The sequence below is a fragment of the Diuraphis noxia genome, unplaced genomic scaffold (genome assembly GCF_037042655.1).
Source record: "Diuraphis noxia isolate RWA-SAM2 unplaced genomic scaffold, SU_Dnox_SAM2 contig0001, whole genome shotgun sequence".
Taxonomy (NCBI): domain Eukaryota; kingdom Metazoa; phylum Arthropoda; class Insecta; order Hemiptera; family Aphididae; genus Diuraphis; species Diuraphis noxia.
In genome coordinates, this window is record NW_028301711.1 from 57,169,858 (window position 1) to 57,184,237 (window position 14,380).

The following is a 14,380-nucleotide window of genomic DNA, read 5'->3' on the forward strand; positions in this document are numbered from 1 at the left end:
TAAGTACCTATATTATATAATACATAATAATATGTCGTTGGTCGTCCTCGTTTGCATTTCAGCGGTCACACACACATACACAGTGTATAATAGGCACCCATTATTATGTTATAATATTATATCGTTTTTATTTTGGACGCACAATGCGAGAACAACCGCAAAAGGGAGAAGACGATGACGACGACGACGACGACAATATGTCTCTGCGCCTCTGCCCTCCAGACGAGAGGTCGGACGTATCGACATAATAATAATAATAATAGGAGTTAGGCTGGACGGACAATGATAATTCCCATTGTCATCGCCGCGCCGCACCACCGCACATTTTTTTCACTATATTATTATTTATTATGTTCTTACTTACTTTATACTTAGGTACTTCTGTACTATACAATATTGTATCAGAGCATAATGCACGTCGGGCCGCCACGTAAACAAACACGGCGACAGATGCAGCCTAATAGATTCTCAGTGTTACTTCCTCTGCAGTTCCTTGTCGTCGCAACAGAATACACCGCCGCTGTTCAAATAATATTGTCATTAAATTATCATTGCCTGTATCTTTTGAAACACGGTCGGAACATAAATTTTAGAAAACTTATATTATGTACCACGTGTAACAACTTAAAATAATAAATTATACATACCGATCGTTAATTTTAGGTACGATTTGAGGTTCTGTTGGTATAGTTAAACATAATTATATTAATAATATAATACAATGACTTTTTTATTTGCGGATCAATAAAAGTAATTCACAATGAACTCGATATATTTATTTTTTTGCTTCTATATTAGTTTTTCATATTGATCTAATGATCGTTTGCCATGTCCATTAATAATTCAAGTTAAATATAGTCAAATAGGGTTGTCGTATAATAAAAGGTTAGGGTTAAGGTATGTAATTTAATATACCTACATGTAAATATACTTATAAATATTGGACATTATATTTAAAAAAAAAATATTTTTTAACTACCGAACCCTACTTTATTGACTGTATGAAAAATAATATTAAAATATGATGAATAATAAAAACATAATAAAAGTCTCCAATAAATAGTGTATTTGTAAAATTACTTTTATGATGATTTTTTTTTTTGTATACCAAATATTTTAGGTATCACCTGACTTCATTGAAATGTATTTGATTTTATAATTATATACATATTTATAAGATGACAAAAGATTAAATTAACTATGCATATAAATAACAATAATAATTTACTACCTATGATAGAAAGAACACTGAGTGAACGTATCTATATCAAAATTCAAAATCAAATCGGTGTAACTGATATACATAAAATAGTTAGTAATATTTTTCTGGCACCTAAATGGCGATCAATATAATCTAATAAATAAGTAACTGATGATATTAATACCTGAAGACTGAAAGTTAGGTAAAAGTGCCCCGTCATAAAATTATCAGACATACAAATTAAAACCTAACCAATTAGATATAAAATAAATCTAAACGAGAAAGGATTTGATGATTTAGAAAATATTTTCTACAAAACAGCTCAAAAAAGATCACGTAAGAATTTCTAATTTTTGTTTTTATTTTTATAAACTTTTTAAAATTAATATCCACAAGTTCATGTTTGTAATATAATGTTACTAGTTGGATATTGGACGTTTTATTCGATGTACTACAATAATTGTATATATTTTTTATTTTTTTAGTCATGCAAGGAATCGGAGACTGAAATAATGCACACGTTTATTCAGATTTATTCATTATATTTTGTAATTTTTTTAATAGTTCATTAATACAATAAAATTTTCATTTTAGGCTTTAGTATTATTTTAACTACCTATTTAAGATTACTAAGATTAGTATAAATAAATACAATTATTTTTATTTAGTAACAAATAGTGGATGTATAATGAACTCAACAGTTAAAAATATTACACGGTAGTTTTTCATTGGGTTACTTAGATTTACTATAGAGAATATATGTTAAAAATATTAAAATCTGTGGTTTTAAGGTATTGCGTTTCACGTATATAGATACTAGATAGTAAGTACCCAAGTGTAATGCAGTTGTAAATGTATGGGTCCATGGTTGGTATATGGAGCTCTACCCAGAGGGCCATGTTCATGTAAATTAAAATAAGTTCGCAATAATAATTTCGGAGGTTTATTGGGTAGGCATCTAACTCTTATGTGTGTAAGAAATGTCTGTATGTCCACGATTTTGATAGTTCAATAATGTTATAACTACATACTGCCCATACGACCAACTGTTACGGAATTATAAAACATATTAAATAACAATTTTTAGGACAAGTGACTACTAAGTTACGAAAATCGAGTTTTGGATTTTTTTTTGTTTTTTTACTTAAATACATTTTTTAACATTATAACGATATGTGATGCCTAAATTGTAGCAAACCGCTACATGTTTTAGGTGGAGTTGGTGCTAGAATTTTCGGTACTTGACAGACGACTGCTGCTTCGGTTAAGCTGTTCGCGTAGGCCATCGAACATACTTTTCCTAGTTTTCCTGCCGTTGGCGGACATTTCGCCGACGGCGTTAGACACGTGTGAAGTAACTGCGTCGAGGGTGCCAGTGACCATGCCCACGACCGGCAAATCTCCAACGATGTCGTCAATGCTCCTGATGCCGTTGGCCAAGTAACCACTACCGGTGGCCACGGTGGCGCTGATTCCGTCAAAAAGCTGACTCACCAGGTATCCCAGAGCAAGCGTGGCCCGGCCACCGGCTTGGGCAATCTCCTCCAATGATTTATTGGTTTCACTAGTAAAGTCCGATACCGTCGATCTAGTGTTCTTGATCAGTGACTTAAAAATTTCACCGACGTTCTCCACATTATTTATTGGCGTCTTGTCCGACACATTCGAGGCCGTTTTACTTGGTGTGGTTGGAGGTTTCGTCGATTGGGAACCTGCAGGCACGGGTGTAGTGTGAACGTTGCCCAGCTGTAATAGGAAAATAAAAATAATCACGTTATCAACTGTCACACTGGGAGTGAGTAAATGGGCCATGGGAGAGGTCTAGTTCCAGGGGGAACCAATGTTAACAGCAGTCTCCTCTCTCGTTCTCGATAACACGGGAAAAAAAGAAGTCTAGTTCCAGGTTTTTGGGTATTTTTAATTTTAATAAAAAAACATTAGATTTAAGAAAAAAAAATCTATAACTTAAAAGAATCTTGTTTTCTATGACTCTATAATAGTTTTACATACTACCATCTAATCGTTGATGTACATTAAATTAAGTTAATCAATGAGATAGGAAGAATGCCTATTTATTTAATTCACACTAATAATTTAAACGATTGGTAAAATAAAAATGAAATATTAACTGTTACGCACATAGAATAATGATCACATGTAAAAGTGGTTTATTAAAACGTTTGTTTAATTCGTTAATGCAGAAATAATATTAGTGATATAATTATTGTTAATAAGAAGTATGAACGCCGAATAATAGCTGGCATTACCATCGACGATATACATTTTATGTCACCTATATTGTAAGATCTAATGTTGTGAAAATATTTTTTATAGTTCTAGAACGATGTGTTATGTGTTAAATTTTTTAATACATAAATATATGACCTTTTGTAAAAACTATTCTAAAAAAATGTACATTCTGATTGAACATATTGAATGGTTTACCTTCGGGCATAGGTGCAAAAAATCTGACCATTAATAATATATTTTGGTTCTTCCATTTTAACAAAAGTAATAAAGTGAAAATCCAAACTTAAAGCTGAATAGACTTTTACATTTAAAAGCAAAAGGCAAATCTTAGAGATAATCTATGACGAATGTATTTTTTAAAATTTTTGAAACCGGACAGTTTGTTGTAGGCATGGTTTTGTATTTTTATCAATCTAAAATATTAATTATTTTTCAATTTTCACATAAGTAGTAGGTACTGAACTACTTTTCAATTCAAATAACCTTTAAACGCAAACATAAATAAATATTTTTAATAATAAACCTAGATCATAATAATAAATATTCATGTTGTATATTAAAAAAAAATATATATATATTTTTTTTATGAAGGTAGGTAACAACAAATATTATTGATTTTTAGTATTAGGTAAATATAATTATAAATAAATATTAGTTCTTTAAATTTATTCATAAATACTCGGGACAAAACAATTAAAAATGCATACCTGGAAAAAACAACCAACCAACAAGTAAATTAACATAGTTTTAGAATTTTTAGCGACACAAGCCATTTTATAAATTGTGTTTTTATCGAAATTGAATTGAACCAAGTCACTTGTAATATGCATGTAACGCTGAAAGATCACAATTTTTATACAGTTATCATAACGACAGAATAAATAATCAATTAGCAATTAAGTAATATACATGTGTTGTTTACAGAAGTGCAATAAACGTTATACTCAGTCTACATTATAAAATTATCAATTAGGCGATTTAATTACAACCAGGATTTACATTTCTATCAGTCTCCAAAACAAACATGAATACATTAGTATCCCTCATTTATCTTCGTATTTACGTTTTTTTTTTTTTTTTTTTTTTTTTTTCATGTCTCATACACGAGGTTTGAACTTTGAGGTCATAATTCTTATAAGGTAGTAAGGTAATAAAATAAATAATTTCTAATTATAATAACTTATTTTATTTTTTTTAATCTACATAAGACTTAAATATAATCTAAGTAGTTAGATATGTAACCAATTAGGTATTAGTAATGAATGTATTGTGGAATGCTAAATTTTTGACAATCAACTGAGTTTTATTCTTAAATTAGGCATACATTTTACTCTTTCAACAATTAATATTGTACCTACTTAGAGGTGTATTCATTTTATATAATAAGTAGGTATATAATAATATAATATACCAATAAATAAAATAAATATTGTAATGAGCATTTAGACTTTGAATATAAAGTTTTAGATTTAAAGCGAAATTTGAAATACATTGGTTTAAAATTATATGTTATTTTTGTCGACTAACATTTTTGTAATATATTTACGTTATGTAAATAAGAATAACTTATGTTGGTTATCCATTTATACTATTGGTACTAATGTTGTATTCTTGTATTAAAAAAAAAAAAATCGTATGGACTGAAATTATTATTATATTTATTATTTATCTTACATGCTTAGATAACTCACATTTCAGTATGAGGTTACTTATAATTTGCACTAATTCATTATTATTATATTATTAAGTAATTTATGTTAGTTAATTAAAAAGTGAATAATTTTATAGCAAAACAATCTTATTGAAAGTAATTTATAAGAATGTGACGAATTCATTGTTGAACTTAAAATAGTATATAATGAGAAAACAACAACATTTTGTACTTAGTATGGTGATTCATCAATGGATGCGACTCTTTTCACCCAAGCATATTATAACACTTTTGATCACATTTTTATAATACATACTTAGGGAAACGCTTACTTTATTATTATTATTACGTCAAAGTATTTTTTATAAGATTTTTTACAATAAGCCTCGCAAATAAAATATTTACGTTATTAAAAAAATTTGTTTTTATATAAATTCCAGAATGGATTTGTGTTAAGAATAGGTACTATAAATTTAAAAAAAACTTATGTAAAAATATAAATATTAAATTTACAATTTATGACAATTAAATACCATTGATTTAATAAAATCATACCGTTATTCCTGTTTTATATTGTTTTTTACTTTTTGCTCATTTTCCGTTTTCGGCACGGTCTTAGAAGATAAGATCCGACAACTCTGACTTATCAGTGTTACGCTAAATTGTGCAGATTTATTCAAAATTTTGCCGTTGTGAAATTGAGTATTGGCAGTTATACGTTTTTAAGGCTAGGTTAAAATCACAGAAATTGCCCGAATCGCCGTTCGCACTCCTCAGTCCTCAGTGTCAATGTATTTTTTGTCATGTGTTAGGACCCGTTTTACAATCATAGTTTAAACCTCGGTTATATTTGAACCACTGATTTTACCGGCCGAATACCGTGGTTTAACCGGAGTTCAACTAATTGTAATACGGGCCCTTAGACGTCAATGGCTCAGTTAATCAGTTTGGACAATTTGGCAGTTTGGCACTGTATCGTAAGGCATGAGTGCAGGACTAAATAAATTATAATTATTTCATAAACTATATAGCCATTAGCCATAGTACTAGTGGATGGTTACTGGTTAATCATGGGGTACTACATTTTACAATATATTTTGTGAGTATATAGGGCTCGGAAGTTGTCCCATTTACATTTATTTTTTTGGGGTTTTTAGATTTATTGCTAAGTTACCTAGAAATTAATTTCATGACCCTACAACAAAAATACTAAATATTTGTTTTCGTCAAAATAGTACTAGTAGTGTTTAATGCATTACAAGGCTGTATTAAATCTTCCAACTAATATTAAAATTGGTTAAGATTAAATATACTTTTATACTATACTTGTTTTACTATGATGGTATCTTATTCTCAGAAAATGTTAATCGTTTATGAACTGAATATGGTATTGCATTTGGTTTCAAATTTCACTTATAACACTTAACCAGGCACTTATTTCTAGAGAAATATCGTTAAAACGTTTGTTAAAAATAGAATGAAAAGATCCACATGCATTGGTTATTCTTATTCATTTCAAAATATTATCTGCCCAAATACTAGGTGAATATAAAAAATCTTCCGAGATGTATAGTTATCGGTTAAATATCCACCGTAATTCGTCGATTTGTTGTTTACTGTGCAAGAAGAAAGTAGTTCCTCAACAAAACAATTCGCTTCATCTGAATTTAAAAATATCTTGATGAATAACCATTATAAACTTTCTAATTTATAAATCTATAGTTTCCCAAATGTTATTATAGCTGTACTATATTTAAAATATTTTAAACAGACCATTGTTGACATAAATTGTGCATTAATAATTTTAAGTAAGTGTTTCCCAAAGTGCGTATTATAAAAATGTGATCAAAAAGTGCTTTTTCCATTCTTCAACAATTCCAAATCTAGTTTTCATAGTCTGACGACCAGATTTATTGTATTAAATTATTAGTCTAGTTTCTAAGTCTTCTAGTTTAGTTTAGCTACTTAAAAAAAAAATATTTTCAAATATAAATAGTGCTTAAGACAGTGTTACAATTAATATCAATTTTAATTTTGAAATTGAATATGTAGGTATAACCTTGTAGAAGATTAATATTAAATTTTCTCAATATTTTCTCATAGTAATAAATCGATGCTGAAAAATATAAACAATTGTTTAAAAAAAAAATGTATCAGCATTCTCAACTTGAATTAAGCTCTAATGTGAACCGTTTTTTTCTTTAAAAATGTACTGTTTCTTTGAAATAAAATAGTATCAAATGCTAATACCTACCTTGTACCATGATGATATTATAATTGAAATGATTTCTAAACATATACATTTTATATTAATATATTATGCTTGGCTTCCTTTGATTAAAATATTTATTTTTGTGTTAATATTACTATACATCTATAAGAATATTTTGAACCAATATTTATATAATTATGTTATATATTTTGTATGGGCACTTTCCAATCATTTGCTTTTGTCTAATACATTTTTAATTCACATTAATAGGTACCTATTTACATTTAATTTTAAATCTGTAGGGAATCCGATATTTTCATACATTTTAAAATAAAGATAATAATCGAAAATGTATTTATTATTTATTATTCATTAAACTCATAATTAATTTAATTTCACTAGCATACGAATCAATTAAATAAACAATCGAGTGATCAAAAAAACAAAATATATGTCTTCAAAATTGGAATTTAATGACTTACTAGTGATAATTAATATGATTGCATTAGTTTTTATTATTATGGTTCTATAATTTATATCGCATAACGTTCATGCATTTTTATGGATAATGCGTATTTTGACAATAAGTGTTTTTTACAAGATATATTTTTTAATTTATAAAAATAAATCATAGACAAGACATAATATTATAACGTAGGTACTTAGTACTTAGTTTAAGCAGTCTACTCTCAACAGCGTTCAGGTATTGAAAATAAATTTACAATCGGTGTGAGTAATATGATTATTATTATTATAAATTATAATCATATAATATATAATATTTAGCTCATATTTTAGACAATATTAAATCAGCAACTCTACGAAGCTGCAGATTTTTGGCAAGAAAAAACATAACGACTAAAAGTGCTCATCGTTATTTACACATTTTTTTTTAAAAACAATTGTAAGTTTATTATGATATGTCACTAAATATTATAATATAATAATAATAAAGATAATTCGTGCTGGAATCGCTATTCTCTGCTAAAAATGTTGCCTAGAAGACCCGACCAACTCCGACTACCATTCTTCACTAATTCTCCCATTCTGCTGGCGGTGTTGGTGCCAAAGTTCACGGCCGATTCGTTCATTTTGTGTAAGAACGCCATCATGTTCTTTCTGGACTCCGACGCCATGTCCGCCGAGTCAGAGTACGCAGAGGCGACACGATTTGCCACCGACTTTGCCCTGCTAGTCAGACCGCCAAGAATGCTCCCCACATAGGATGTATCACTCGTATTAGGGACATCCACTAAATTCGTCTGCGGATCGGGTGCCGCGCGACCACCGCCGACCTACGTACGTAGCAAATATCGAGACATTAAAACCGCCTTAAAAATAAAGTTCCTTAGAATTTAAAAATATTAATCATGTGTTTTCTCGTCCCAATATTAATATTGTATACTTGTATTATTGAGTTAACTATTTTACACTATAGGGGAGGTTAACCTTAAACTTAACTGACTCTTCTTCTAGAACATATTGTAAATCGTGCAATAGTGAAATATTGAAATGTAACGGTTAAATGGTAGTGGCATTACACACAGCGATGATAATATTAATCAAATAAAAATAGTGTTCTAAAATATATGATGACAGGATTGTACAATTATTTAAGCTACAATATATATTTTTTTTATTAAATAAAATTAAAAAAATTAAGTAGATTCAAATAGTCCAAGTCCACTTGATTTTTGGTGATTGTTTATTTATGTAGGTATTAATAGGGAATGTTCCTCCTATTAACACAAACGACTGTTTTTGTAATATTTTACTACCTAAGCAATATACTCTTAGTAATTAATTTTTTTTATAATTTTTTTTTTTCATGTTTATTTGATTTTGATATTGTCATTATTTTGAACATTCAATAAAAGTGATTCAAAGACGTGATCTTTCTAAAAAATAAATAAATATGATTAAAAGTTAAATTTTTGATTTTCATTAATAAAATAACATTATTATTTATACAATTATGGGTTTTCTAATTTTAAACAATGAGGATAAACATTTGATTTGCTCTTGGTTTATAAGGTATACATTAGCGTTTTCTAACGCTTATTGTACGTAAATTAATGTTCGTATTGAATATAATAGTATTATTTAAAGAATGTCTTAGTTTTCTCATCTCGATATTGTGACTAAAGGTCGCCACACACTGTGGCGGTAAAATTCTTTTGTCTTGATGGTGCCGCTGTGGTGGCGGTAAAATTGAGTCCGGCTTCATTTTGCCGTAACCGCCACCGCCACCGCCACCGCCACCACCACCGCCACTACCACCGCCACCGCTACTGCTGCAGTGTGTGGCGACCTTAATAGTTTTATTTTTTTTTTTTTTTTTAACCAAATTTTATTATAGTGGTTAATATTTAAATAATTATTTTTCAAGAATTATAACAATTACATTATAAACCTATTACTATAAATATAAATAAATAAAAAAAAAAAAAAAATAGAAAAAATTAAAATTATTTAAGACGAATATTTTAATGTGGAAGTTAATGGGATATTACTGCATTTATTGCACCCTAAGATTGTGATTAAGTACCAACTAGATGTGAAAAAATGAATATGAGAAATTTTTTTTTATCAGCTAAAATTTTAATTTTAATTTTGAAAACTATCAAACATATATTTATGATCAATAAAATTAGATTATTTTATCATATATAAACAATAATTAAATATATATGTATATTGTACAATATACATTAATGCATTATTTAAACAAATAAATATATAATTTAAAGGCAGTTAGTAAGTTTCAAAAAAATCAAAATCATAATGATTATGAAAATTTATTAGTTTACTCTAATGACATTAATATAACTATGTAAGCTACTATTTTAGTATGAGTGTTTCCTTTAAAAATAAATTAGAATAATTTGTAACTATGTATTACTTTAGTATAAACAATTTACATACTTGGAATAAACAAGCCACCAATAAATAAAATATCATATGTTTAGTATAATTCTGATGTATACAAGTCATTTTATAAATTGTATTGATGTCAAAACTTAATTTGGCCAAGTGAAATTCAATGCGGAACTTATACAAAAATATTCGGAGTGGTCGCTTTTATTCTGTGATCAAAAAAATGGTTATATGTTTAACAATTTATCATAAATTAATATACACAAGTGTGTTTACCGAAGTATATTAAACGTCGTACCTAATTATTTTTAATGGGAAATTATCAATTAACCAGTTTAATTGCGATTACAATTTACATTTCAAACCGTCTCAAAAACAAACACTTGTACATTTATTGTTCTAATGTACATGGCAGTATGTTTATAACATCACATTTATTTGATCACAAATGCGTATTCTTTATTTCTAAAGTAACAATCGCTTTAAAAATGATTTAACTGCTCTATTGAAATTTGTAAAAAACTATAAAACAATGTACATTATTAGAGTTAAACTATGAGTGAACATTGGGTGTCCAATAATTTTTTATCAATTTTACTTTTAGATTTAGAACTAATGCAAGGTTAGCAAACAATTTTTTTTTTAAACATATTATATTAAATCAAAAATATTTTTACATAACATTCATGCAATACCTACTTGATATATTTTTTAAACTTATCTATCTACGTATATTATATTATACTATTGTATTAAAATATTATTTTCGGAAGAATTCTTACCTTTACCTTACCTGGGTGTTACATTGTCGTAAAGGGTTATTTTTATTTTCATTTTTGAGCCATAGTGCTAAGAAAATCTGATTATCTTTTCCAATTATATATTTATTCTAGTTATTATTTTAGTTAAAACACTTGTCCTTCAAAAACTCGAAACTTTTGCAGGTATGCAATATTTTCGTTCATAATATTATTCTACTGAAACTGAGATAAACCTGGTAAATTATTCCCAACAATAACAAAGTTTTTTTTTTTATTTGCAAATTATTTATGTCAAAATAAACAATTGTAGTTCTTTTTTTAATATAACCAGTAAATTATTGTTGGTAATTAAGATACTACAGATTTAATTACAAGATTTATTAGGTATGGAAATGATAGTTGATCGCGTCATATTTAAATAATTATATAAATTGCTAATAATTAATATTAATAGGTAAATTGATTATATCTAATAATTAAAACTTCCAATGCAAATTACAAGTCTCGAGCTTGTGGAAAATGAAACAATTTGAGTTATGGCTGTAAGTCGGTTAATTGAATTATGGATACTTGATGTCAAAAAAAATCAATTGAAATCTTTTATCACTACAGTTAATTTTAATATCTTTTTATAAGAAAATATTTAGTAAGGGTTCAATTATTAATTTTTATTTTACTAATTCATTTGAATTAGCAAAACTAATTTGAAAAACAAAATTTTTTATCTAGAAAATTAATTATTAGTTATCTTGTCTCCGAAACGTGACTCCTGGTTAGGGTTTTTTTTCTATAGATAAATTTGAAAATTATAGTTAAGGTTGGTTTTCAAACAACATTATGTGGTGTAGCATAATAATTTCACTTTAGTAAGGACTACATACTGTTTGATATTACCACGTTTGAAACAAATAACACTGTCAACGGGTTTCCGATTAAATAATATATTTCGTTGGTAAGTATAATTTGGCACAAACTTAATGTATAAAACTATTTAAGACCAACAGCAATAAAACAAAAATGTTACTTTTTTCAATTTTATTTCAGATTAATATGTTTTTAAAACTAATTGATTATTGAATAACGTACAACTTATTTTAACGATTATTTCTCATTCTTATTAATTTTAATCTAGTCGAGCATACTTAAAGAATTAATGTAAGACATAATATTATTTTCCCTGCATATTCACACATTTTCGATATTAATTTTAAATGTGTGCATCATGCTATGACTTTTGTAATTTTTTTTATAGACAATTCATTTTCTCAAAAAATTATCTCAAAGTTTATATTAAGTCCCCATACTAAAAGCCAATTGATCTCAATCTTTGTGAACATTGAAAATATGAAATTTAAATCACTTACAATATTTTTTGGTTACCTAATTAAAACGCATATAACGTTATGGGTATAATAGTTAATTGAAAATATAAAAAAGTGGGCTAGTGAGTATCGCTCTGCTGTATTGTAAGATGGAGAGTAGGTCAATTTTTCGCGATTTTTACATATTTCGTAATCACTTGAACTTTAATTGCTTATAAACAAAATGGTGACTGAAGAATTTTGTTTTTTTTTTTTTTGCTACGATACTTACAACTTGTAATAAACTTTATATTAAATTTTAAAGATTTTTTAGACAGCCAATTTTTTTTTTATAGGCATTTCAATAAAAAAAAAGCGGGTAAGTCGTGTATGTCACTCTGCTGTACAGTAGGTTACAAGTGGGTTACTGTAATGGATGGAATTAAATTTGAATCCAATGATATTATATCATTGTTTACAAAAAACGATTCTGAGCGAAGACGGTTTATCTGTCTAGGATATATTATAGAGTATTAAAAATTTTCAAATCTTAGATTTAAAAAGAAAAATTGTTATGAATTTCTAGCTTAAAATAATTTACGAATTTTCGTGATTTTTACGTATGTTGTCAAAATTAAAATTTGAATGCTTGTAAAAAAAAAATTGTGACTACGCATTTCTTTTATTTTTCAATTTTTATTGTAAAAATATATTATGAGTCTTGTATTAAATTTTCAAATCTTAGATATAAAAAAAATTTTTTTTATGAATTTCTAGCTTAAAATAATTTCTGTATTTTCGTGATTTTTACATAATATGTTGTCAAAACTCAAACATTGAATGCTTAAAAAAAAAATTGTGATTATGTATTCCTTTTATTTTGCAACTGCAATTGTAAAAATATGTTAGGAGCCTTGTATTAAATTTTCAAATCTTAGAATTAAAAAGGAAAACTTTTATGAATTTCTATCTAAGATAATTTGAACATTGCCGTAATTTTTACGTATTTAGTCAAAATTTGAACTGCTTATAAAAAAAAATTGTGACAATATATTTCTTTTATTTTTCAATTGCTATTGTAAAAATATATAATGAGCCTTGTATTAAATTTTCAAATCTTAGATATAAAAGGAAAAGTTTTTATGAATTTCTAGCATAAAATAATTTACGAATTTTCGTGATTTTTACATAATATGTTGTCAAAATTCAAACTTTGAATGCTTATAAAAAAAATTGTGACTATGTATTTCTTTTATTTTTCAACTTCTATTGTAAAAATATGTTAGGAGCCTTGTATTAAATTTTCAAATCTTAGAATTAAAAAGAAAAACTTTTATAAATTTCTATTTAAGATAATTTGAACATTGCCGTAATTTTTACGTATTTAGTTAAAATTCGAAATTTAAATGCTTATAAAAAAAAATCGTGCCTACGAATTTTTAATATATTTTAACTTCTATTGTTACAATGTGTTAGAAGCCTTGTATTAAATTTTCAAGCTTTTCTACCGAACAAATACATTTTTATCGATATTTATAGAAAAAAAAACTAAAAAAGTTGAAAAATTAAAATGTCAGTAAACGGCTCAAAACAAATCTAAGTATTTTGAAAATTTTATCAAATATATAAAACTCCTATATAAACATTCAGTCAAAATTTCAAGAATCTGCGGTAATTTGTTTTAGAGTTACACCAAAATAAGGAAATCGCTAAAAGTGAAAATTCAATGTTGTAAAAATTTAAATTTCAAATGCTCATAAAAATTTAATTTGAATTTCCGGTGGAATTTTTATTTTCGATAAAGATTGAAAAACTTGTAAGGAATCTTGTATTAAATTTTTAAATCTTAGATTTAAAAAGAAAATTTTTTATAAATTTCTAGCTTATTTGTGAATTTTCGTGATTTTACGTATTTTGTCAAAATTCAAACTTTGAATGCTTATAAAAAAAAATGGTGACTATGAATTTCTTTTATTTTTCAACTGCTATTGTAACAATATGTTAAGAGCCTTGTATTAAATTTTCAAGCTTTTCTGCCTAACAAATAAATTTTTATCGATGTTAATTTAAAAAAAACTAATAATGATCGAAAATTTGAAATGCCTATAAATAGTTCAACTTAAGTTG

General features: G+C 26.8%; 2 protein-coding genes across 2 annotated transcripts; both read right to left on the reverse strand.

Moving 5' to 3' along the window:
- Positions 1-1,722: 1,722 nt before the first annotated feature.
- LOC107171314 (uncharacterized) lies at positions 1,723-4,309 on the reverse strand. The gene is made up of 2 exons (XM_015521548.2): positions 4,159-4,309; positions 1,723-2,947 (listed from the first exon to the last, which is right to left on the reverse strand). Exons 1-2 carry the CDS (start codon positions 4,279-4,281, stop codon positions 2,411-2,413), a joined length of 660 nt encoding a protein of 219 aa, XP_015377034.2. The 5' UTR covers positions 4,282-4,309; the 3' UTR covers positions 1,723-2,410.
- Positions 4,310-8,042: 3,733 nt separating this feature from the next.
- On the reverse strand, positions 8,043-10,398 carry LOC149061005 (uncharacterized). Its single transcript, XM_089217797.1, has 2 exons — positions 10,240-10,398; positions 8,043-8,609 (listed from the first exon to the last, which is right to left on the reverse strand). The coding sequence occupies exons 1-2, from the start codon at positions 10,306-10,308 to the stop codon at positions 8,289-8,291; spliced, it is 390 nt and encodes a 129-aa protein (XP_089073923.1). The 5' UTR covers positions 10,309-10,398; the 3' UTR covers positions 8,043-8,288.
- Positions 10,399-14,380: the final 3,982 nt, after the last annotated feature.

Excerpts from the sequence above, each read along its gene's own strand:
- LOC107171314 (XM_015521548.2), bottom strand. The coding sequence starts at position 4,281 with ATGCATATTACAAGTGACTTGGTTCAATTCAATTTCGATAAAAACACA. Across the intron at positions 2,948-4,158 it reads TGGTTGGTTGTTTTTTCCAG|CTGGGCAACGTTCACACTAC; the intron begins GTATGCATTTTT and ends TTCCTATTACAG.
- LOC149061005 (XM_089217797.1), bottom strand. The coding sequence starts at position 10,308 with ATGACTTGTATACATCAGAATTATACTAAACATATGATATTTTATTTA. Across the intron at positions 8,610-10,239 it reads TGGTGGCTTGTTTATTCCAA|GTCGGCGGTGGTCGCGCGGC; the intron begins GTATGTAAATTG and ends CTACGTACGTAG.